Source organism: Enoplosus armatus, chromosome 13, assembly GCF_043641665.1.
Source record: "Enoplosus armatus isolate fEnoArm2 chromosome 13, fEnoArm2.hap1, whole genome shotgun sequence".
NCBI classification, from domain to species: Eukaryota; Metazoa; Chordata; class Actinopteri; order Centrarchiformes; family Enoplosidae; genus Enoplosus; species Enoplosus armatus.
Genome location: NC_092192.1, coordinates 7,516,430 through 7,541,535, shown reverse-complemented (window position 1 = coordinate 7,541,535; position 25,106 = coordinate 7,516,430). Strand labels below are relative to the sequence as shown.

Here is a 25,106-nt window from a genome sequence, read left to right as displayed (position 1 = left end):
AAACTATAACGAGGGATCTATAAACTCTAATTTCCAGTGGAGTCACATGACTTGGACTGTAATCACATATCTGGTGACTTTAAACTCGATAAAAACATAAAAGATTGCAACTTTATTTTAACACCAGTGACTCGTGACCTCACTTGTATTTAACCAGCCAATCATGTTGTACAAGCATGAGGGAAAAGTACATTTGGTACTTTACGGCAGCGGACAAACAAATAATGACTTGTTTGGTACTTGAAGCAGAAAGTTTAGAACTGGGAATTCACGTGGAGCTGGGTACCTCTCTTCATCGTCTTGACTTTACTCAGGACTTCATAGCTAAGACTTGAAACTTACTTGTGACTTGCAAAATAATAACTTAACTGTCATCTTTCAGTGGAAATGTACACGTTCAGTTCCAATTCTGATTAAATATTTGGTCTGATTCAGGGCTGATTCTGGATAGTGGTCCATTGTTTGAGGGTTAATCCCTGCGTTTGGTGTTACAGTAATGTGTCCAGGATGTTATAATGTGTGGATGAGTCATTACACATGAAATGAGAGCAAAGAAACACCACACATATGCACACACGCTGTCTTTTCCTTTTTCCCCTTTCCCCTTTCCCTCCATTTCTATTTATTTCCTTTGTTTATCCTTCCTCCGTCTTCTCCCCGTGTGTCTCCCTCTCTCGCTCTGCATCTCTCTCCTTCATCACTCTCAGACAACTGGGGCAAAAGTCACAGGCCTTTGGCTGTGTTGGTGACAGTGCCATTCAGCATCCCGTCTGTCACAATACTGGCACAACAAAATGTGGGCACTGCCAACTAATTGCTGTTTATCCACTGTAGAAGCTTGCCAGCCTCTCTCTATCCAAGCTAAAAACTTGCCAACCAATGATTGTTGAACCTTGTACCCCACAAACCAGTGCCTGCCAAATCACAGGATGCAGGTTTTTCCATAACTGCGATTAAAATGTGTTTCAGAGAGATTTCTAGGCAGTGTTGCTATGCAGAATCCCCACCTTATGTTGGGGGGGAAAAGTTTTTCTTTTAGGCTGCCACACTTTCAGGTTCCAACCATTAGTGTCTCCTCCAAAACATTTTTGAGTACTGTAGAGAAATTTAACACAGTAAGGACAAATGTTTTTTACTTTTGTAAATATTGTGCAGCTTAACTTAAGTATCTGTTGTTGCACAACCTTGCGTCGTGTCGGGGACACTGAAAACAGGAACTTCACTAGCAATAGCTTGCTGCTGTTTCCTTAAACAGTATCTAACATGTCATATACTCGCTTTGGAAACTTAGTCTAACTCTTAGTCTCGCTCTTAAAAGGATACTCCAGTGATTTAGTATTGCACCTCCATAAAGTTGGAGGGGCTTGTGAGAAACATTTTCTGTTTTTGAAGAATCAAAAATTAAAGCAGCAGAGGCTGAGATATTCTGACTAGTAGCAGTCACACCCTAAAACCCTGGATCCTACATTTCCCATAATGCAACCTGATAGCATCTTTTATTAGACTCTCCCTGGTAAATGCCTCCAAATGGCATACCGTCATTTTGTAACACAGGCTTCCTGTTACAAATATATTATAAAATCTCATGACATCACTATGATGTCATCGGGGTTATTTTCCCAGACTTTCAAAAATTTCCTCTGGAGTTACAGAAGACTTTATTACTCCTTTTAATATCAAAGGATGACCTCAGCAGACTGCACACGTTTCCTGAATAAACTAGCAGAACTGTTCTCAATGCATGATCAAGTGCAGTGGGTGTTTGTTCTTGCGGGAAGGCGTGTTTATTCGAAGCAATGTAAAGCAGCAGTAACACAAGCGTCTCGCGGTGAGAGGCACAAAAACGTGTCTGTGTGTTTGAGAGAGGGAGAACGTTTGAATTCTTGTTTGTGTGTATGCACATGCGGTCCTCTCTGCTTGACAGTATTTGAGTCCTCATCTCCTCATGTGGTCCCCTGCTAACTCCACCCACTCTCCCACCCCACCTCACCCTCTCTCTCTGTCTCTCTCCTTCCCTTTCTCTGTGGCATGTCTGCCTTTGCAGTTGTCACCTCCAATTCCAACTTCAATTCATTACATCTCCCCTTTCCCAGCTGGTACAAAACTCTCTCTCTCTCTCTCTCTCTCTGTCTCTCTCTCTCCTGTGTGTGTGTGTGTGTGTGTGCGTGTGCGTGTGCGTGTGCGTGTGCGTGCGTGTGTGTGTGTGTGTGTGTGTGTGTGTGTGTGTGTGTGTGTGTGTGTGGGGGGGGGGAGGGGCGCGACAGAGCCACACTGCCATGTTGCCAGAGATATAGCAGTCTGGACTGAGGTAGAATTGGTTCTTAAGAGAACATTTGAGACTTTTTATCTTCATCTGTTCCCTCCCTTTCGCTTCATCCTCATTCCACTCCTCGCTGTCAGTCCTACCTCACTCACTCACTCTCTCTGTCTCTCCACCTCTCCCTCACTCAGTCATATTCAATTCAGATCCCTCTGTTTTCTCCCCATCTCCGCCTGTCTCCCTGCACTGTATCTTAATCCAGCCGTCTGTGGACTTGCCAGTAATAGAGTGGAGCAGAGCTGAGTGTTGAGCCTATTCAATAAGCTCAGTGTACGTTTTACTGAATGGGCTGAGGAGCCCAGAGATGCATGCAGGTCACATATAGTATACTCTATCTGTGTGTGTAGGTTGTTATGATTTTGTGTTGTGTATTTTTTTTGTATATGTGTTGTTGTAGGCATTCCTTTGTGCATAAATGTGAGTGTGTACTTGTGTGTGTATATATGCATGTATTTTCCTCTTCGTATTGCTCATGAATGTGTGTGTTTCCTGATACCGTCCCCCCTTCTTACACTAGACCGAGCCAACAGTGGCCTCGATTGATCAAAGCTTTCTGCAGCGCTACAGGGCTAAATCTGGAGCTTCAAAATGTGTGTGTGTGTGTGTGTGTGTCCCATTCCAGACAGCAGAGCCAGTGTTCTCACCTGGCTAGTCTGATGAGGTTACTTGCAGTCATTTCACTCCTCCTTGCTCCCTTTGATGTAGAATAGGGGGGGGAATTATTAGAATGGAGAACATCTCCAATAAATAGACAGGATGGGGTGAAGGAGAGAGGGTGACAGAAAGTAAGAATCGAGTAGTGACAGGGAAACTGGAGAGTGGAGGCTGTAATGAGGGAGTGAACCAGTGGATATAGAGAGAGACAGGAGACGCAGTTAATAACTAAGACAATCAAAGTGAAGAGGTGAGACCGGCCGGAAAGAGACAATGCAAAGAGACCGAGCGACCCAGAGAGCAGAGAAACCAGCGGAAATCAGACATCAAGTTGAGTGTTACTTCAAAGGAAAGATAACTCATTTGTGCTGTGAGACTGTAGCTATGGTGTGCCTTTGTGCAGAGGTGAACTGCCGCTGTGGTTTCTGGTGTAACAACCTGCTCTGAGCTAACTCAACACATGGTGACAGCTGTTTTGAGTGAAGACATATGTTAACAGCCATGGTTTCCTGTTTTAATGTGTGACTATGTTGTAAATCCATAGTGGGAAGGCCTTTTATGGAAATGAACACCTTTGTTTTTTCCAGACACCTTCTATTTAAAAAGGTGTTGCTAGAAAAAACTGGCTCTTACGCACTTTTCACCTGATTATATTGGCAATAGTTATCTAGAAAATGGGGCTCACTTTATTAACAGCTAGATACCTCAAATATATTGTCAATGAAAAAAATATGCAAGTATTTACGGTATTTAAGCACCAAATTTAAGCACAGAAATGTGTCACAACTATTAACTTGCACACTTAAGCATGCCCATTTTGTTGTATTTCCTTTCTGAGTGATGGTTGTGTTGCTTGGCGTACCACTCAAGGCAGTTTGCCACTGCTGACATCTACAGGCCGACTGTGTTCATGTCAGATACCCCACCAGTGACCTCACCATCAATTATAATGTATTTTATCATGGGGTTACGAGTAGTGTATAGCTGGTGCTTCTAGCTAAGGGAGTTCTAAAAAAGGACTTAATTGTTGGTGGTTAATGATACTTGAATGAACGTTGGTCTGTGGTATCCCTTTTGTATTTGTCTTCAGCACCATCATAATCCCTTACAGTTATAATTATAGATTATTGGGTATTACTAGAGGGAATTATTTTTTTTTGTGTTTGTTTGGTTTAAGTATAGTGTTTAACCAAGATAGTTCAAATTGTGCCATAAGGAAGATCTTTAATGGTGCAGCTCTTGAAGAAGCAGCAGCTCTCTTTCATATGTGGTTTTGGTATCCCTCGTGAACACATTGACACATGAATACACTCATGTCTGCCACCATGTGTCTGTTGTATATCCTTTAGTATCCATATACCTTTGTTAAAACAAAGATTACCCAGTGATCACCAGCAAAATGAGCAACCTTCAAGTCCCGAACCTCCCAGAAGATGCTTTATTACAGACTCTGAACTATACTTCTTTTTCCATGATACTGTCATTTTGTTTTCTCTTGGCAAGCACAACAACATTGTCTTTTAAATATTCATTGAGCTTTGTTTGTGTCATTGTTTGTTGAACCCTCTTTAATTATCATCCTCATCAGGATTCATCAGCTTCATCACAATTTCTTTAATTACTTTGCTAAGCCATTTGTCCTCTTTATTATTCATCTTAATGTATTGTTCCCGCTCTGTCTTCTGTTCCTCTTTGTCTCATTCTGGGTGTTGGTGTATACATCTTCGTCATGCTCCAACTCTTTTGATAAATCTTCTTACTTATCCTCCTCTATTAACTGGTCTCTGTCTCTGTAGTTGTCTAGGTATCTGTCATTAAACGCTCTCCCTGCATCCTAATGAAGCCTACGCTGAAAACAATATTGGCTCAGAAAACTATTGACTAATAATTAATACAAGATAAAATTTGAGGTGAGTTAGCAGCACTGTTTCAAAACTGATATAGCTTTTACCACTCCCTCCTCCTCTTGTGTTTTAATGGTGTGGCCCCTTCTGGGACCCTTAACCATCAAATTCCTGACTATTAAGCTAGACAGACTAGGCCTCATCCATTAAAGTCTTCAAGGTTTCCCAAAACATCTCTCTACGCATTGACCTACAACGTAGCAAAGATTATCCCAACACTAAATTGCCTTTGGGAAACCCAGTCTCTTGTCTGTGTAGCCAAATGGCCAGTCTGGGCTTTATAGCCCATTTTATCACTGAGGAAATAGGGGGAACAGAGCACTCAGGCCCACAGCTAGTTAATCTCATTGTTAAAATTGGATGCGATAAGTGAAACAGAGTTGGGTTTTATAGAAGAAGGAAAAAGAAGACATCACCCTAATATGTTTTTGGTTTGTTTTGCTTACAGGGACTTCAGTAGGTCTGCAGAAAGACAAATGTAATCATAAAGTTAGCTAAAATAATGCAGAGTGGCCATTTGTATGTTGGTTAATGTGCTTTTCTCCATGATTGATGGATGGGTGGAGGGAAGGGATCCTTATTTGTGTGGTAAACTGCTATGAACTATATATGACATTGTGTTAGCTTGTTGGTCCTGGACAATGTTAGGTATATAGTGAAAATGCACAAAGTATGTCCTTTTAGCTATTTTCCAGATCCAGCTCAGTTTCATTTAGTTCTAACAACCTAGTCTTTGTGGGTGATTTTATGATTACTAAATGATCAAATATGTCTACTCACATCATTGACACCAGAATTATAAGCAAACAGTGATATTAGAAAATGATTACCTGTGTAACTCATGTCACAGTATATTGCACAGCCCTACCAGTTATGTTCTTTGTTCACAGCATTAGCCAATTATTCATTCATAAGCCGCCAAACTAGGTAACAACTTGATGTTCTGACAGCTTCAGGCTGGTTCCTTATGGATTTTAACCGTCTTTGGCTGCTGCGTCTTTCTTGGATTGAATCTTTTCTCACCCTTATTATGATAAATGATGATGAGGTTCATTTCTCTGGAGTTAATCAGACTCTGTAAGTGATTGGTGTTGTGATAGCTTGCTCTGTTTGACTGCAACATAACATTTGCTGCCAGCTTGATCCTCCTATGATTGTGCCCATTCGTTGACATGATAGAATTGTACAGCTGAAGGAACCTTGCACATTTATATTTAATCTTCTAACTCTCATCCTTAATGCATGAGGAGGATGGGAGACCCCCTAACCCCCCACCACCCCACCCCCCCACCCCACGGCTCAGCCCACTGGGAGAGGGAAAGAGGAGGATTAGAGTAGGATTAAGTCTGTGGTGTGAATAGGAGCCCCGAGACCGCCACAATTATTCACTTCGCCCATCACTCCTTCGCCTGACCCCCCCCCCCCCCTTCCATCCTTCCCTCCCTCATAAACTCATCTGTCTGTTCTTGCCCAATTTCATTCCCTCACACCTCCAAAACACACACTTCTACCCTGAATGAAGTATTTTTGTAGTTAAGAAATACATTCAACCATGTAAGCATGAGCCAAATGATAGAAATGCAAACCCTCCTCCATCCAGGACCGCCAGGAATTTTTTGCCCGTGCCAGTAAAAGTACAGGGGTTTTCACGTTTACTGATCGAGAAGCAAGAATGCCAAATAGAGCCAGATCAATATATTGAACCGTCAATTTTATCTGCCACTATAGGCGAAACACACAAAATCCAGAATTCTGTCACTATGTACGTGTGAATTCGGGTGAATATATTAAACCGACGCAGGGTGGGAGCTTAGTCATCAGTGGCTTATAACCGCTCCATCACACAGAAATCAATAAGCATTTACCTGTGATGGAATTACCAATCACCCCCCCTCCTCTGCTTTTTCTGTCCTTTCTGATTCACACATAAACACAACAAACTAGTAGTGAAGAGTGTTGGTCAACAGCAGGCATAAGGGATGAAAGCAGAGACTTGTGTATATGTGGGATTTAGTCAATAACACATTCAGACAACAGTCTAACATTAGGTGTTGCCCGTGGTTCAATAAGTGAAACACACAATGCATTACACTGCCGTACCTAATAGGGAATTGATTTCACTTAAATACTCCTTCAGTCACACTAAACTAATGTCGGAGACCTGTTAGTCATTATGTGTGTGAATGTTAAAGCAGCAAACTTTGAAATTAGAATCAAACGGTAGAAGTATTGCTAATTATTGAAATATGTGAGTGAGAAAGAAACAGAGTAATTTATTATATATAATATATAAGTGACGTACTACATTAATATAGGTGTGTATGTGTGTGTGATGGGGAAAGAAGGCAGTAGATGCATTGATGCTTAAAGTTTAAAGATGCTAAACTTTAGTTATACAGTGCAGCATTTTCAGATTTCGTGTGTATGTGAGCGTGTGTGTTTGAATCTGTAGAGACTGAACAAAGTCAGATATTTATTAGTACTTACAGTATTTAATCTAAATAAATCCACAGTGAATGGATTAATACATATTACACATTAATGATACTGATTTCCTCACATGGCCAAGGGTTTGGTCCAAACAGAATGTGCTGTTAAGTTTCATGCCAGCTGATAACGTAAATAAATAATCAGTGCATCCTTAAAAAGTCAATCCCTGAATTGCTTTTGCTTTCACCACATTGTGTAGCTCCACATTTTACATCTTGTAGCCTTGAGTCCATTCCCTCATTTCTCGTTTGAGGGCATTTTATACGTAGTGCATACATTTCACACTATTTGGACATTTGGACGCTATTTGGACATTTGGACGAAAAATGGTGGCCAGTAAATGTAGTGCGTTATGTGGTAAATGGGGATATATGTTTTATTGGATCCCCGTTAGCTTCAGCCAGAGCAGTTGCTAATCTTCCTGGGGTCCACACATTAATGAAATGTCCAAATAAAACACAAACACAAAGCAAGGTCCAAAAAATTGATGAAACAAAGCAGCTAGTCTTAATGCAACACAACCTCATCAAAATAAAAGCACAGACAAATGTGCTTTTACTGATAATTACTTCAACACGGCTACATTTACAACACACAACATTAATAACATTCATGATAGAAAAACGTGTATATTCAGTCTTATAGTCATAGCTTTAGGTACGTTGTTCCATTCTACCGAAGCCCTGTATGTAACTGTACGTTTTAAAAGAATAGTCTTGGGTCTAGGGATATCTAAGTGTCGTATAAGGATAAACAGTGATTTAGGCCACAGCCCAGGGGTCCCTGATGTTGTGTAAATCCAATGTACATGAATTCATTAAACTGAGTGTTCCCCTTTAATATGCCACACATTAAGAACAAGCCATTGAACTTCTTAAACTCCACCCCTCAATACTCTGTTTCCCTGTGGGTTTTAGGAAGGGGGGGTTAAGTGCTGATGGGGTCATACAGTACGACAGGCCTATTAGAGGAGAGTACTGAGGGGGCAGCACCCCCAGACTCAACGTCTTAAATATTACATGTTGGCACCATGGTTTCCTCGCAGCCTCAGCTAGCATCCAAGCATCAGTTTGGCTTGGTGCTGCTTTGCTTGTACAAATGTGAGTCAGTGTCAGTGTTTATGTTAGTGTGTGTCTGGACGGCCAGCGCTGTCTGATGTGCCGATGGAGGAGGTGTTCTGTAGGTTTGCCCGGTGTCGCAGGAGGACTTCCTCTCTGACACTGCCAGGATCCAAACTGGTAAGACTGGTAAGGCTTTCTTCTAGCGCAGAGGGAGACCAAGCACATTTGTCCACCCGCCCAGGAAATAGAGATTAAACCTATAGCTGCCGAAATCCCATTTTTAACTCCTCAGTCAGTCTCTAAATACTTTTTTTGCAGCAACCTTTGTAGAAATACCTCTTTTAGTCATCCTTTCATCTTCATCTATTGTACATATAATAGACCACTTCTTTTTAAGTAAAACCTGGACTTGATGTTTGGTTGACCTCCTTTCACAGTCTGGATAAAGCTGTCTCGTTGTTGACTGACTGTTTAGACATGGAGAGTGTGTCCAGCTTTGAGTCTACTAAGAGGCTGTTCTCTGCTTTACTAACACCATGTCAGGCTTCCACTTTTTTTATTACAGCGCTCTTTATTGTGGGTTAAGGTTTTTTTTTTTGTGTAACAACATGTCTGAGCGTGTGTGTCCCGTGTGTTTGGGGATCCTTTTGTTTGTACTTAATGGTAGGACCAAGAGGTCAGTTACTTGATGTTGTAAATCAGTCTGTTAATTAAGAGAAGATAGAGTATCACACCAGGATATGTTGATTTGTTCACCAGCACTCAAACTGGGGATGAAAATGTGTTCCTTTTCTATAGATTGGTGTATTTATTCAGATTGAATTTAATGTGAATTTAAGATTTATAGATAGGATGCACAGATATAATCACTTCACAATAATAAATGATGCCCAATATCTCTCTCTCTCTCTCTCGCTCTCTCTCTCTCTCTCTCTCTCTCTCTCTCCATGGTGCTGAATCATTCAAACCCAGTCTCTCACTCTCCCTCTGTTTATTTAATTTTTCAACATCCAGCAAAACCAGCCGAGCTCAAGCAGCAAGCACATGCAAATCTTCTTCGCAAAATTTAGCTTGTTTTTTTTGTTGGAATTATTAGCTACAATCACTCACCTCTAAACTGGCCTTACTGTTTAAACTTAAAATAGCTAACATTACAATAACAATGTGGTCAGTCTGTGGCTGTGTGCAGTGAATTTAGGTTGAATGCATGCTGGAAAGTTGTGTGACTGTAGTTTAAAGGTTACGTATTTATCCGGTGACCTGTTTGTCTCTGTTTTATGTCTCTGTGTCTCTTTGTCAGTGAAAGTGACAGTTAAACCTACAGTGCTCTGCAGAAGGGTGGGATGTTTTTTTTTAAGTCAGTTGGCTGCTTGACTGACAACTTTGTCTCCTTCTGAATCTGAGGGGTTTGTTTGAGAATGAGCTCTCAGCACTTCGGGTTTGGAGCAATCTTCTGAAAAGGTGATAACAAAATAGAAACTAATGAATTTTTGTTTGTATCGATGCTCAAACGTTGCCTTGTGCAAATTGTCTTCTTATTCTGAAGTAAACAAACTGACCGCCCTGAACAGATTTGTTTAAGGAATTTGTTTTGTTTTGTTGCCGGCTTGATGTATTTGCTTACTTAATTCTTAAAATGTCAGTGGGGGTGTATCTGTGTGTATGTTTGTGTTAATTTCTGTGTTTATCGTAAATATATTTCTGTCTTTGGTTGAGGCTCTAAATGAATTTGAGTGCTCTTGTGTGCACACGTGAGCTGTCTGCATGAAAGAAAGCCAACCACGCCGTCCTAATAAGACAGCCATGGATAGAATTTACTGTTTTATAGTTTTGTTAAGGTCTCTCAAAAATATAAAACCAGCTTCCTACCTCCACCCCCTCATCTGTCTATCAGAAATCATATCAACCTCCAGTCTTGGATCATAATTTACAGCCGTCTGAAGGGTCTTCAGCTCTGTCCTCTTCATGTTAATTATCTTGGAGTATATCATGTCAAACTGTGCCAAACCAGCCTTGGCTTTCAGGCTGATGAAACAGCTGTGTGTATGTGTCTGTGTGTGTGTGTGTGTGTGTTTGTGTTTGTAAGCTTGTTGTTGAACTCATATCCTCTCCGCCTTCTTGTCTGTCTGAACAGCTTCCTGCTGACCTCAATAAGATGCACCTAACAGACCACGCCCATCAGCAGGTGATGCACATGCCTCCTAGCCAATCAGGATGCAGCATTGCCAGCGACTCGGGGAGTAGCAGCCTATCAGATATTTACCAGGTGGGTACCTCATTGCTAGTTTAAATGATTTTATCTGATAAGTTGTTTTTTTTTTGTCTTTTTTTTTTTTTCAAAGTTTGGACACTGCCATCCATGTTCTTTTCCCCCCGTTTCCGAGACATACGCATTTATTGGTCAACATTGGTATAATATAAAATATAGAGAATCCAGGCTGTATAAGTGTAATGCTTCATCAGTTTGTTCAGCTGCCTCTCATCTCATAATTTAGGTTTTGGAATATACTCTGGCTTTTACTGTTAATTAAAAAAACAAAAACGAAAGAAAGCTTCTGATGAAAAATTTAATTTTTCTCTTCCCTGCCACCATTATTCCATTACATATAAAAATATAATGTAGCCTGTCCAATCCAGGGACAGACCTCTGTCTACTATAGCCCTTCCACCGACACACTGCGACAACATCTGGTCTCTCTGGTCTCTCTGGTCTGGTGTTTTACTGATGGTGGATTCTCCCCAGCTTGATTTGCTCCAATTCTGTCTGTCTACCTGTAGCATATCTGTCACTCCTCTACCCTCCCTCCTCGAAAACCATCTCACTAATTATTGTGCACCACTTGTGTATCCCGGTGATCCGTCTCCCTCTGTACTTCCTGCTGCTGATGAAAGGTCACATGCAGGAAATGAACCTAACCTTTCAAGCTCTGTCTATACCTGTGCCACAGGTATAGAAGCTGTAACATCGTCAGTGTAGCTGCGTTCATAATGATCATGTTGCAGGTGTTCCTTAGCTCTGCTTCCACAGGTAGTTTGCAGTAAAGACGAGCAGGGACATTGAGAGAGTAAGACATCAGTTATGCAGTTGATGTTGGTCACAATGTTTGATTTTGGTTTCCCTAAACAGGAATTTCATGCAAAATGGAGAACTGTGGGAGATTATTTACGTCAGGAAACGTCCCAATTTCTCTCAGTTTTTGGCATTACATATATATACGGTGCATATCACCTGAAACAAGGCAAACACACACTCATTTATTGGAAGCACAGGAAACATGTAGACCTTTTACATTGTTGATTGTGTTATTTAAATGTGAATTGACCAGTGTGCAATCACCCAGTTTAATGGACAAAGTGTAAAATGTTAAATGTAAATTTAAAAGTATTATTGCCGGACCAGGAGGTCTTTTACATTTTACTTTCTCTTTGTATCAGCCTCACCTTTATGTGACATTTCTGAGCATTCAGTAGCTCAGTGCTTTGGAATGAAATCCCTCTCTTGAGTGTCGGGTATTTAAATGACTGAGAATCAATAATCCATAAAAGGGTACATGACAAGGCTGTCATGTCATCATTTTAATCCCTCGGCTCCCCTAATCTCCCCTCTTTACTCAGAAAGTTGTAATAAATCCAAGAACCTTTCAGTATTACCTTTCAGTCTTGACTCTTCTTCACAGGGTGCTGCAGGATTTTACAACCTACATGCCATATTCTTCATACATGTTTGTATATGTGTGTAGGGGTTTAGGAGGGGCTCCATTCGAGAGAGATAAAACAGGGCAACGCACAACTGAGACATTGGAGAATATTTGCTAAGTCTGCTGCAAATGACCGTCAGGGCTGCACTAGTTACCTCAAAAGGAATAGTGCAAGAATTATTGAATCCATTAGTCATTGTCAGCAGAATTTCACAAAGTTACCTGTGCTCCCAATAGAAAACAGACTATAATGACCTAATTCTGATATTCTAACCGCCTTATCTGCCACAGCCTGTCCTCCCTCCTCAGCATGTCAGCGAGTGTTTGCAGATTGATCTGAGTCAGGTCAACATGTGTCAGACGTTTAACACCTGAGACCTGATCTCTTCATCCTGAGATTAGATATTAATCACACGGATCTGATCCCATCAGCTTGTTGCTGACCCAGCTCTGTGTTTGTTTACAGCTGTCTTAAAGCGCTGACCCTCCAGTCGGCTGCGGTCCTCAGCTGTCGATGCAACAGACTGTTTTTGTTTTGGGTTTCTCCCACTCTGCCTCTTACCTTGACCTAATCCACAGCCGTTCACTTTACTCTGTCTCCTCCATTTTTCAAACCTTTCTGCCTCCACTTCTCATATTCTTCCCTTCTGCCCTTTCCCTCTTTTACATCCCTCTCCTGTCAGTCACCCTCTATTCTTCTATTATTCTCTCTCCCTCCCACCACATCACCATATTCTTTTCTTTCCATCTCTTGGCTATGTCCTGAACTTCTGTGCATTGCTGCCTCATTTTTGTCTCTTTTTCTGTCTCTGTTATTCTGTCACAGCACTGTAAAATGTGGGGTTTCTTGGGCAGATCTGATGTCCCTCATCTCTAGGAAATGTCCTCCTGGCTCAAACTCATGCTAAGACCAGGGGCCCTGGACTGAAAGGGCACATCCTGCATTCTCAATGAATGCAAAAGCACTGAAAGATACCATATGTCAGTGGCAGAGGGTGACAAGAAATTGCACCACTGTTGCCTCCATTTTCCAAAAAAGTTTTAAATTGACGGCCACTTTCCTCCACAACAGCCTCTATCTGATGGATATGGAGTTTTCTCTCTTGTTGTGAACTATAGAAAGTACCGCTGCGCTTTTGTCTCGTTCTGTATACTGTTGGCCTGATGAATACATGAGACAAATGTCCTTCAAGAATCAATAAATCAGAGGTGAAGCAAAATTAAAAATGTGTTTTTACACTGCAGAACAACTTGCAGGACATGCTGTTGTTGAGATGTTTGGTTTGAGTGCTCTTTAATAGATATGGAGTGTTTATCCCTGCATGTCATTTTCCTTCCTATCTCATTTATTATTGGTGTTGAAGAAAATAAAATCAGGATTCATATTTTATTTTGGACAGGGAAGTCTTCATGCTTGTCTATTCTTATCTATTAGGCCAAATGAAATGTATCTGGTGCAGAACAGGACGGAGCTGAGCAGCTGGTGTGTTTTAACAGTCCCTCTAAATAGCTTGTCCAACCTAATTTATGAAAACAAGAGTGGACCTGTGCCTGAACTCGGGATGGACTGTTAGCTTAATCTCCTTCCCTCGGAGAAACCTATAAAACCCTTTGGCCAGGTACCAAATCTCCATAAAAATCAAGATTGCATTGTTGGTTAGGGAGTCCATCTTGTAGTGTGTAGGGCAGGACATGAACTTTTTCCCACTGGCTTCAACAGCTGATACCACAATCAAATCTACTCCACTCTTCTAAATCAACAACTACCAAAATGTAGGTTTACTGATGGCAACAAGATAATGTCTTCCTCAACTTAGACTTTTAGACTAGGCTCTTTATTCCACGATGACCCATCAAGAAGTTATATGGACATTGTTACAAATATAAAACAAAAAAAAATGAAATAAAGTAGGTGGACGGCAACACTTGTTGCCTAGTGATAGGTAAATAATGCAATAAAGAAGAAAACAATGAGTAAATGAATAAACAAATGTGCAAATAAGCACACACATTCAGTTGTAACTTAAAAGTTGCGGTTATTATTCCAACAAATGCAGGATTGGTTAAGTTTTAGATGTTCTTAGTGTTGAATAATGTTTCAAATTTAACAATGCTCGGATCGATCCTATAGTATCTTTTAACTAATTTGTTTTTCTCACAGCCAGTTCTCAAGATCTATATCAGGACTATCAGTGGTTCTTTAAAAAGCTTTCATTGGCAATATTGTCCTTAAATACAGTACAGTGCATTCATTTTCATTTTACCTTCCATCTCAGCCAGTGAAGATGGGAATTGCTAGAGGAGTAAGAGAACTCTCTGCCTGGTCTCTGTTAAATAAATAAATTGCGAGACGATTCCCTTTGTTTTTAGGCCCACCTGCAGGAGCGAACAGATGGTCTGCAATGCTGCCACCACCGCTGGAGAGCTCCTCTCTTCACCTCTCGGTTGAAGGTTCAATTCCCACCTGACCTGAAAGCCCCTTTAGAACCAAACCATGCCAACCATCTGTCTGCCCTACACAGGGGAAATATGGTGGAATATGAATTATTACTGCTGGATTTAAATATTTGGCTATTCGCCTCTGTTTTCTAGTTTGGGACTTGGTGTCAGGGTTACAGATACAGCTGCTCTTTCCAAGGTTATTCCTCATGTTTTGTGTGGATAATACATGCAAATCCTCATAAAATAAAGGGAAAATGGAATAGAACTGCAGAGTAAGAGGGGGTATTCCATAGTTTAAGATTTTTTGAGTCAAGCAGGTTTAATCCTAAAGCCAATGAAACCTAATCTAAAATGATTACTTCCTAAAATCCTGATGCACAAAACACATGCAGTTTTTCTAAGGTAATACATAAATAGCTAAATTACCAACTACTGTGCTGCCTGTCTTCTCTCCAGGCCACAGAGAGCGAGCTGGGAGATGTGGACCTGTCTGGACTTCCAGAGGCTGCAGTGGACAGCGAGGAAGAAGAGGAGGAAGATGAGGACCTGGAGAGAGCTTCAGACACTCTTCTGGGCCGAGACTTGGTCCGAGAGTGTCTGGAGAAAGACCCAGCCGACCGCACAGACGATGACATTGGTCAGTCTAACTTTCTGCTGCTCTTAACCAAGTGTTTTACGTCTTCACATTCACTTTAAATGATATTTAGAATTGTAAAATAGCTTGAAAAGGTAATTTCTTGCTTTTCTGTAATCAACCAGTGAGTAGGACATGTCACATTTCAATAGAATTACTTACGCAGTATGTGCCTGCATGTACAGGACTTCATGTACAAGAGATACAGCCCTCACAGAAGCCATCAATCATTCAATGAGCACAGGGGAGATACAAACATGCCCCTCTCGCAAAAAGACCCCTCACAGTGGTCTCTAAACACCGGTGCCCTTCCAGAGTGTATTTTTAAGCAGGCAATCAGAGAGACGACCTCGTTAGCGAGGCCCAGTGGGGTCCTGGAGGAGAAGGTGACCACATCAGAGAGCTGAGAGGAGTTGTAAAGGCCTGGCCTGCTGTGTGCCTGCTGGGAGGATGGCCTTCTCATGGCCTTCCCTTCACATTCAGGCTCATTCAGAGAGATTCTGTAGAGAGGAACCCAAGTTCAACCCTGACTCACATAATATCTAAAAAATATAAATTTTTCTTTATTAATGAAGTTCACTTGAGTGGCAAATTTTAAATATTTGGTTCAACAATGCCAGTGGAAAGTAAATGTTTGAATATGGAGGATGTCACTCAATATTGTACTGTATACCTTGTGACTTAATCCAATATTATCTCCTTTTTAAGATACAATTTTATCATTATTGGCTCAGTGTGTGCTTCCTATCCAGAAGTATTTTCCGATGTGAATGGGCATTTGAGACATTCTCATTTAGCTATCAGAGGTGGTAATGCTTTAGCCCAGTGGTTCCCAACCTGTGGCTCGGGTCACCTGATAAGTCTTAGAGATTGTGTCGTTTAAAGAGCCTTATTAATTACTGGATGCTCGTACCTCTTCTGCCCCCTAAAAAGTCAAATGAATCTGTCTTGGAGAGAAAAATCTGTTGTTGGTTGAACTGCTCACAACACATAAACACATGCAAGCTGCCCATTACAACCTTAGAATTGGTATAGATTCCATTACTGCCTGATTAATAACATTATTACCCTTGCCTAATGTAGCTTTATTCTGCTTGGCTCACCAGATTGTTGATTTACCACATCAGGATAGTTTCCACTCCACTCCAATCAACATAAACTAAATTGAATCTAAACTTTGTGGTTCTGTGATCTTTCTCCTCTTACAAACTTCCAACCATCTTGCACTTCAAAGTGTTTAAAAACACTAAGAATGACTTAAAATACTGTGACTGTCTAATCCAAGAACAAAGGTAAGAGGGACGGAGACGAAGAGAAAGAGAGGATGAGGCGATAGCAGCAGGGGGAAATAAAAGGGAGCTACATAGCATAGTGTTCAGGTTGGAGCTAGGTCACTCTGTTCTCAGCCACAGTGCCGAGGAGGAAGCAGGGAAGGAACAGAGTGTGAAAGTTTCAAAATCTTGAGCACTGAGAGTATGCACTAATCCAGGCCATCGACAGTATAGCTAATGGCTTGGGGTCACTGGATGAAAACAATGAAGATAAACTGTGATATATGTGTGATGTTTGATTTCTGAAAGGTTACAGGTTGTTAAGATTTTGTGGTAAATACATATATAAGATGAAAAAAGCTAATAATGTTTTGTTGCCACCACTCACATGCAGGTTTTCTTCTCTCCCTTTCTTTTTTTTTAGAGCAACTACTGGAGTTCATGCACCAGCTGCCTGCCTTTGCCAACATGACCATGTCTGTGCGCAGAGACTTGTGTAGCGTCATGGTGTTTGAGGTGGTGGAGCAGGCTGGCACCGTCATACTGCACAACAAGCAGGAGGTATGAATGAACTAATAACACACAGAGAAATCTGTAGATTTGTATCATAGTTGCTGTGAAGGGGCCCGTTAAAAGTCTGAGAATGTTTTGAACTTAATGTTCTGAATATGAGGCTTTAAGAAGTATTAAAAATTTTGCAGTAATTAAAGTTATTATTGTTACATTTTACTTTTGCTGTCTGTCCCACTAAGATTAATCATTTGCTTCATTAACACAATTACACTGAATTCCCTTAACAATTAAATGAGTGTTTGCCTTTATTCTGTCAGAAACAAGCTGGCTTTCTGATTCTTAAATGACTCTTTAATGTACACAAAAGCATGAAGGGAGTCGTAGTAGGCCAGCATGGGGGAACATGCAAAAGTACGTAAAATGGAAAATAAAGAAAAGGTGGAATAAGCAGCACACAAGTATATTGAACCGCAGACATACACACATACTGGGGTTTGAAAGAGCACATACAGGTGTTGACATGTTTCCATGTGTACATACGCACACATCCTCACCATCCTCCAGTATATCCAAAGGTAATTCACATACAGAAGTTGGTGTATGCAAAGTCACTGCAGAGTAAAAGCCCTGTCAGTCACCTGAGCCGCTACACGGCTAATTAATTAAGTTACATGCCTGAGAAACGGAGGCTCTGTCATGGCTGTTTGGTTACACACAGCAGCATTAGAACGACAGGGTGATAAATGGCAATGAACTGCCAGCCGCCAAGCTCCAGGAGTACGGGAATCAACGGGGCAATACACACAAATAGGCAGTGTGTGTCGCATGGGTGTCTGTGCGTCCATTGCATCTGTGTTGAGTCTGGTTGACGGACAGGTCTCCGCCGCTCTGTTTGTCTCTCTGTGGACTCGTGTTGAAGGTCAAAGAGAAGCACTTTGCTCCTCTCACAAGTGAACATGACTGCTAAGTGAGCAAGAGAGGGAAAGGAAAATAGAAAAAAATAATCTTAAGTGGTCTAACAGAAGTAAAAAGAGAGGTAAAGTGCTTCAGAGGACAGACAGGAAGAGAAAATGGAAGTAGCCAACAAGCGATCGTCGTTACAGTGACAAGAGAAACCAACTAAAGTTTCTTAACTTGCCATTTTATTTGAAGGATAAGAACTTGACAAATAATAGTTTACCCACCTTTGCAGGCTGCCATAAACACTCATGATATAAATGCATAATATAAATGCAATGAGAGGTGTTAAATTTATGCAGACTCAAGGACTTTGGTGTTCAATATATATGTGGTTGATTACCTCGCCTCACCTTACTTATTACTGTTTCATCATTGCTGAGAGTGAGAGGCTGACTGGAAGAAAGAGAGGCTCATGGGGAGAGAAAGCGAGAAGCACTGAGAGAATTGGAGATTTGCTGGGTGAGAAACAGTGAGAGAATGAAAAGGCAATGAGGAGGAAATATCAGTTATAGTTGCGGAGGGAGCCCAGGGCTCGTTCAGCCTCCCTCCCTTCCATCCGCTCACACGTGGGATGAATGGCTTGTTATATTATGCCTGCTAGCATTTTCTTTTCAAAAGCCACCACTAGAGACACAATAGCTCTTCACCACCACACTCACACCTCACACAAAGCACATTATGCTCACAATGTACTAAATGTCAGTTAGTGTTATATAGCCATTTCAACAGTCATCCTTGTGTAGCGGTGCAGTGATATCCAGTGGGCTCTTTGAAATCTAGTGACTTGAAATAAAACTGTGCCAAGTGAGGTTAACGATGAGTCTTATAGATTGAGCTCAATGTTTTCTGCTGATCCACAGTCAAAACCAATATATATTTGGCATTGTTGCTTGTGTGCAAACCCCAGTTGTTACTACAAGAGTAGTATCAACACTGCAAGATATTAAGTACACGTGGATGTGCAGTATATTGACTTAGCTGTGAAAAGCATGAATTGAAAGAAATAAGAAAAGCCGACATTAGTATCGGCAGCATAACTTGTGCAGATCAGAAATGTTTGTTATTGTATGTTTGATGATGTCATCTTTGTGCGCCTGTCTGCAGCTGGACCTCTGGTACGTTATCCTGAACGGGGCGGTGGAGATCAGCCACCCAGAGGGAAGAGTGGAGACTCTTTGTATGGGCAACAGTTTTGGCATCTCACCCTCGCTGGACAAACAGTACATGAACGGAGAAGTTCGCACCAAGGGGGACGACTGCCAGGTAAACAAGACAAAAAAGAAAAACATTTAGTAATTGTTGAGTTGCTCGCTACAAGAAGTTACAGCCTCAATGTGACTGTTAACAAAATAATTGTCTGACAACCTCTTGATAGCATTTTAGTAAAAAACATCTTTACTTGCACTGATACATGGCAGACTGAGACTTGTGTTTGTCAATTACAGTATAATTTATTTAGTAAGCAAGCTTGTCTGACATTGCCATTGTTACACTAATGCACTGGTAATGGCAAATAATTGATTTTGATAGCCATGTTTTACAAGATATTACAGTGTTTTTTCAATGTTTTTGGTTACTGTTACACAAAGGGTGTGTTAACTATTTAACTTTGCACTGCTTTACTGAAGAATATGTGTCACAGTGCAGTTTCCTAATTTCTTCTTTTGACTACAGTGTAGAGGTTTGCAGGCACAATTAAATAATGGCACAATTTTCATTTTTACCTTTCTTTCATTACCTATAACAGTTCACATTTGGAAAATCATGATAGCAAAATACAAAGTCTTTGTTGTCAGTTAAGTCACAGGCCTTTTGCACGTTGTCATACAGTGGTGTGTGTGTGTGTTTCAGATGTGTTTACAAATAGCTGAGCAGGTCTAGGTCTTGATATAGAGCAGGGATGTGATGTTATTGAGCTCACAAAGGTAAAAGAAGTCTAGCATGGTTTTGCGGTTCACACTGTCCAGTTCCTCCACTGCACACATTGTTTCCTGTCTTCAGATACACAGGAAGTTGCAGAGGTAGGGCTTAGCGAGGCAAATGCAGAAATTGATGATTTAGTCAAGGGAAGCTCAGCGACTGACAGGGCTGTAGGGTAGTGACGAGTCATGTCTTGGCACTTTTTGTTCAGTGTGTATTATGGGAAGTTGGTTTAGCTCTGTTGTCAAATTGAAGTGAAGGATGCCTCTGCGAAATGGCTAGCTGAGAGGATTTTGGACCACCATAGGTACTTTATATTGAGCCTCATTTAATTGAGTTTAGTTAGTGTGAGGAATAGTGTTGTTGGACCTTCCTTCCTCCGTCCTCCCATGCCTCTCCCTGCCCGCCCGCATGCTTCTTCTGTGCTGTTGTTTGAGTACCCGGCTGTGGTGCAGAGCAGTGTTTTGCTCTACTACAAGTTCACCCGCTGTCCACATGTCATCCTCGACCAGTTCGTCTGCATCGCCCAGGAGGACTACTGGCGCATACTCAACCATGTGGAGAAGAACACGCACAAGGTGGAGGAGGAGGGGGAGATCGTGATGGTGAAGGAGCACCGCGAGCTTGATCGCAGCGGGACCAGGAAAGGACACATTGTCATCAAGGTCGGTGATTTTTATTTGATGTTAGATCTTAAGTAACCGGAGTTCAACCAGGGTTCGAGAAAGCATTTTGCTGTTTTCAAGTGTCCACTGAAATTCTTCTAGTCCCCAAAGTTTCTGTCCTGAATTTGACACCGACCTCTGACAAAGATCAACAAAACAACACATTTTAAGTTTTTAACTCTACAAAATGAGAATCCACTTTGGATGGAAAGATAGGGATGCAGGAAGACTTGGGGTTCAAAGGTCATGTTAGACTGGTGTTTCACCCAAAGCTCAACCTTTGTGAATTGACGCGATATAGAAATACATTTAACCTTGTTCAAGAAAATATCCCAAACAAGATGAGTCAGGGACGGTTTAATGTCCAGGGTTTAAGCTGCATGGCAGCAAGCTAGTAAGCATGTTTAATCTCACGCTAAGCTCAAGATAACATGACTAACTTCTTAAATCAGAAAATCAAGTTATCATTCTTTGCTTGTTTTTTTCATTATTATGTACTAAATACACTGAAATGCCATGGATGGATTTGAGTACCACCTCATTATGAATCGACCATGCCCTCACACACAGTATCTTAGCAAAAACATCAATGCAGCTGCTCTGTGTTCTCAGTTGATTGTTTCGAGGCACCGTTAGCACTATTAGTGTTTGCCGGAGCATTTTCTTGTTCGCTACATTGCAAAGCGCTCCAAGGCCTTTTGATCCTTCTGCCGAGCCTCCAGAGGCAGCCAGGTATTGATCGGATAATGGGCCTGAATGATTCTCTTGGCCACCGCTCCAAGGAAGGCTGTTGGCTCCAAAACACATCCAGTGGAGATGAGTCAATTTACAAGTGTTAGCATTTCCGCTTCTGTTTTCGGCTTTCTTTTCGTGTCAGACAAAAGTAGATGCCTTTCTAGTTTCTGTTCCCTGTCAAAATGAATCGTTTCCCCCAGAAACTTTTGCTCTGATAACATTAACAAACTCACCCAAACCAGAAGTGTAGAGTTTATGCGTCTTGGCCGTCACATATTAGCTACTTATGAACAAAAATGGAAAGATCTAGACAAAGAAATTTAAAAAAACATTTAGATTTGGTCATATACAAATCCAGAAAAACACAAGCTCAAGTTTGCTCTTGCAAAGGAGCTATTCTGTGTGTGTGTGTGTGTGTGTGTGTGTGTGTGTGTGTGTGTGTGTGTGTGTGTGTGTGTGTGTGTGACTGACAGCTTAGTTCAATAGCTGCATCTTTATAGTTTATGTCCTTGTCACTTTTATGATTAATGTCGACATAATTTATTCAAATTGGTGTGTGCACGTGCTCTTGTGCCTGCTTGCGTCAATGCATGTCTATATGTGTGTGTGCTTCTGTATGTGTGTGTGTGTGTGTGTGTGTGTGTCAGTGTCTGTATAGATTATGTTTTCCTCTGTGTATCCTTATGTGTATGTATATGTTTTTCACCCCAGGGAACCCCGGAGCGTCTGATCATGCACCTGGTAGAGGAACCATCAGTGGTGGACCCCACCTACATTGAAGACTTCCTGCTGACCTACAGGACCTTCCTGGCAAATCCCATGGATGTCGGCAAGAAACTGTTGGAGTGGTTCCAGATCGACAGCCTCCGAGACACAGTGAGTTGGTTTTGCTAGTTTCGCTTTTACAGTATGGATGGATGTGTGAAAGACTGCACAAATGTATGTGTTTGTGGACCAGCAAGATTTGTATGTGTGTCTATACCTTTGAATTTGTGCGCGTGTTTGGGAGCAGACATGAAAGGTCAAGTTGGTCAATTGGCTGGGATTCAAATGTTAAGGTGTTTCTATGTAAGTAAATGGCGCAGGGTAGTAGTGTAGAGTACGCATACTAAGTTAAAACTGTATATACTCCTATATATAATGTATCCATTCTGTACTATTTTATGTGTTTTAAATGACGGTCCTTATGCTGCTATCAGCACTCCTAATGTTTTGTATTCATGCATGTTGATGGAAATTCAAGTGTTGTGCTGCTCACATGCAGATCAATACAAGTTCAGCCAGCTCAGCTGTCCTTGAGCCCAGCCGCAATTTGTTCATGCATGACACTCCTGTTGTCCATAACTGCTTTAACCTAAGATTAGTCTTGTACTGTCAATAGTCTTTATGTGGTTGTCAATCAGGCTTATAATCTTCAGCTCTGTTAAACAGGATCTAATCCTGTACAGAATGAGCAAGAAAGAGTAAGAGAGTGCAGAAAGAGAGGAGGAGAGATGGTGTGAGAAACAGGAAAGACGGGGGAAAGTGGACATTGATTGATGCACTGTGTTGATGTATCGGCTGCCTCTCTGACCTTTTGCAAAGGTTGGAACAATGTTTCCACCAGTGTAAATTTGCTGAAATAATTGTTTCCGAATTCCCTTTGCTTTCAGTTTTTCTTTTAATTATTGTCAGACAAAATTAAGCAGTCAACCAATGGTTACTTTTTTTTTTTGTTCTCTGCAGCGATGCACATGATCATTATTTAGCCTCCCTGCTGTTTCCCATGTTTTGTTTTGTTTTCAGAAAATGAAGACAGATAAATCAATAATTGGACTGCTTTAAAACAAAGATTTGACAATTGGGGCTGCTTTTTGTCAGAGTTGTTATGTTTTTTTTGAAGTGATTTAACTATTATACAGTACATAGATAAGAAATGTGTAACATGGGCAGCTTTTGACAGTATGGTAACATAGTGAGCAAGGACATCTTCACTGAAATCACTCATGTTGCCAATCATTTAGCCTTCTAAAGCTTCCCTGAGCAACTACCAGCTCACGATGTCCTGCAGAGCAGTTAAATGTGACCTCTGACCCAACACCTACAGTACAGGCTTTCTGCAAGAGCTCTCCACCAATTTCTTGTCAAAGCAGCTCATACTCAAATAGTGCAAGAACTGGTGGGTGAATATAAACTGTTACAGGAACTGTATGAAGAGAAGTGTACGTTTTGTGTCTCCACTGCATGAAGCTCTCATTGTGTCTCACAGGTAACGAGAATAGTGCTGCTGTGGGTCAACAACCACTTCAATGACTTTGAGGGTGACCCGGCCATGACACGCTTCCTGGAGGACTTTGAGAAACATCTAGAAGTGACAGTAAGATCAAACGTCCAAATTTAGTTTTTACTTCAGTGCATTTGAGCTGTAATTCAGTTAATCTTTTATTGTGTCACTTTTTACTCAGTTCAGTTGGTTGGAGATCCTCAAAGACGTACCTGCAGTCCGTGTTTTGTCAGAATAGGAGCTCAGATCAAACGATTATTTTGTTATCATCGTTTATGTTCTCGTATAACTGGTTTTAAATCACCTCCAAGCTTTTGCTCTTGATTACATTTGCAAGTTGTTTTCCATCCAAATCTACACTGCACAGATTAAGAAACAGAAGCCGATTTAAATGCAAAACTCCTCAGGCTCATCATTTTCCAATTTTCCCCTCCTTGTCAGAAAATGAAGGGCCATTTGCGGCTGCTGAACATAGCATGCGCAGCCAAGGCTAAGTGGAGACAGATCACTCTGCAGAAGGCGTCCAGGGAGTCGCCGCTCTACTTCAGCGTGCAGGGCGGCAGCGAGAGAGGATTCGGCGTCTTTGTCGAGTCAGTGGAAGAAGGGAGCAAGGCTGCAGAGACGGGACTCAAACGGGGAGATCAGGTACATATATGGCTTCAGGAGCCAGAGTACTGCGACATCACTATCCTAGCAAGCAGTTTATTGCATTTGTGTCTCTGGATGTTCATTAGACCCTAATTAAACGGTTAGAATTAATGCAAAATATCGAATATAGATGCGTTTCAACTAACATAAGGAATGCAGATGGAAAAATGAATAAACTTGACATCAGCTGGTCAAAAGTCACAGTTTGTAATGTAATAAACAGCATCCAGAAAGTGTGTAGATTTTTTTGAGCACTTTGTCTGTGAGGTTTTAGGTTATGTAATCTCATGATCGACCAGTCCTGTGATCATGGGGTCAGCAGTCTTATTTTTAACATCTGATGTGATAATGTGGTTGAACTAAGCTTACAATAACTGTGCGTAGATGTGTAGATGGATATTGAGTTTTTAGTCAATACACACTAACCCACAAAAGTGACAACATATGTTTAGACATTTTTACAAATCTGTTAAACTTCTTTTACACATATATTAGGCATATACTCAGACCTTATGATGTCACAAATTGAACTTAGACTTCTGTTAAATTGATCATTATTGACTTTGAGATGTCTCTATAGAGTCCATGCAATACTTTTCAGCAGGAACTTGGAGACTGGTCAGTATTTAGGGAATGGAAAAAGGAACCAGACACAGTAAATGGAGAGCCTTAAAGATGGCATACTCTAGAGCGCATATGACGTCAAACTGGGTAAAGATCCACCTCTTGAGGAGGATTTGAAGCTTGAACTGCACTAACAAACTCTGGATAAAGAGCGTAGTTCATTAGTGCACTCCATAAAGTCTGGTGGGACTTAAGAGAGAAATAATGGGAACATAATATGTGCATCCGACTGCCAAGTTTTGATCAGAGACAACTTTTCTTTGGATATCCATCTTGACTGTCCTCAAAAAATGTTATCCTTGGA

At 41.2% G+C, this 25,106-nt stretch overlaps 1 protein-coding gene across 1 annotated transcript in view; it reads left to right on the top strand.

The window, feature by feature from the left end:
• rapgef6 (Rap guanine nucleotide exchange factor (GEF) 6) overlaps positions 1-25,106 on the top strand; it is an 84,005-nt gene that overhangs the window by 24,941 nt on the left and 33,958 nt on the right. Inside the window, exons 3-10 of the mRNA XM_070916716.1 lie at positions 10,564-10,695; positions 15,026-15,206; positions 16,899-17,035; positions 19,052-19,210; positions 20,380-20,532; positions 21,979-22,143; positions 23,516-23,623; positions 23,972-24,175. Of these exons, the coding sequence (XP_070772817.1) occupies positions 10,564-10,695; positions 15,026-15,206; positions 16,899-17,035; positions 19,052-19,210; positions 20,380-20,532; positions 21,979-22,143; positions 23,516-23,623; positions 23,972-24,175 (1,239 nt within the window). The remainder of the gene's footprint in view (positions 1-10,563; positions 10,696-15,025; positions 15,207-16,898; positions 17,036-19,051; positions 19,211-20,379; positions 20,533-21,978; positions 22,144-23,515; positions 23,624-23,971; positions 24,176-25,106) is intronic.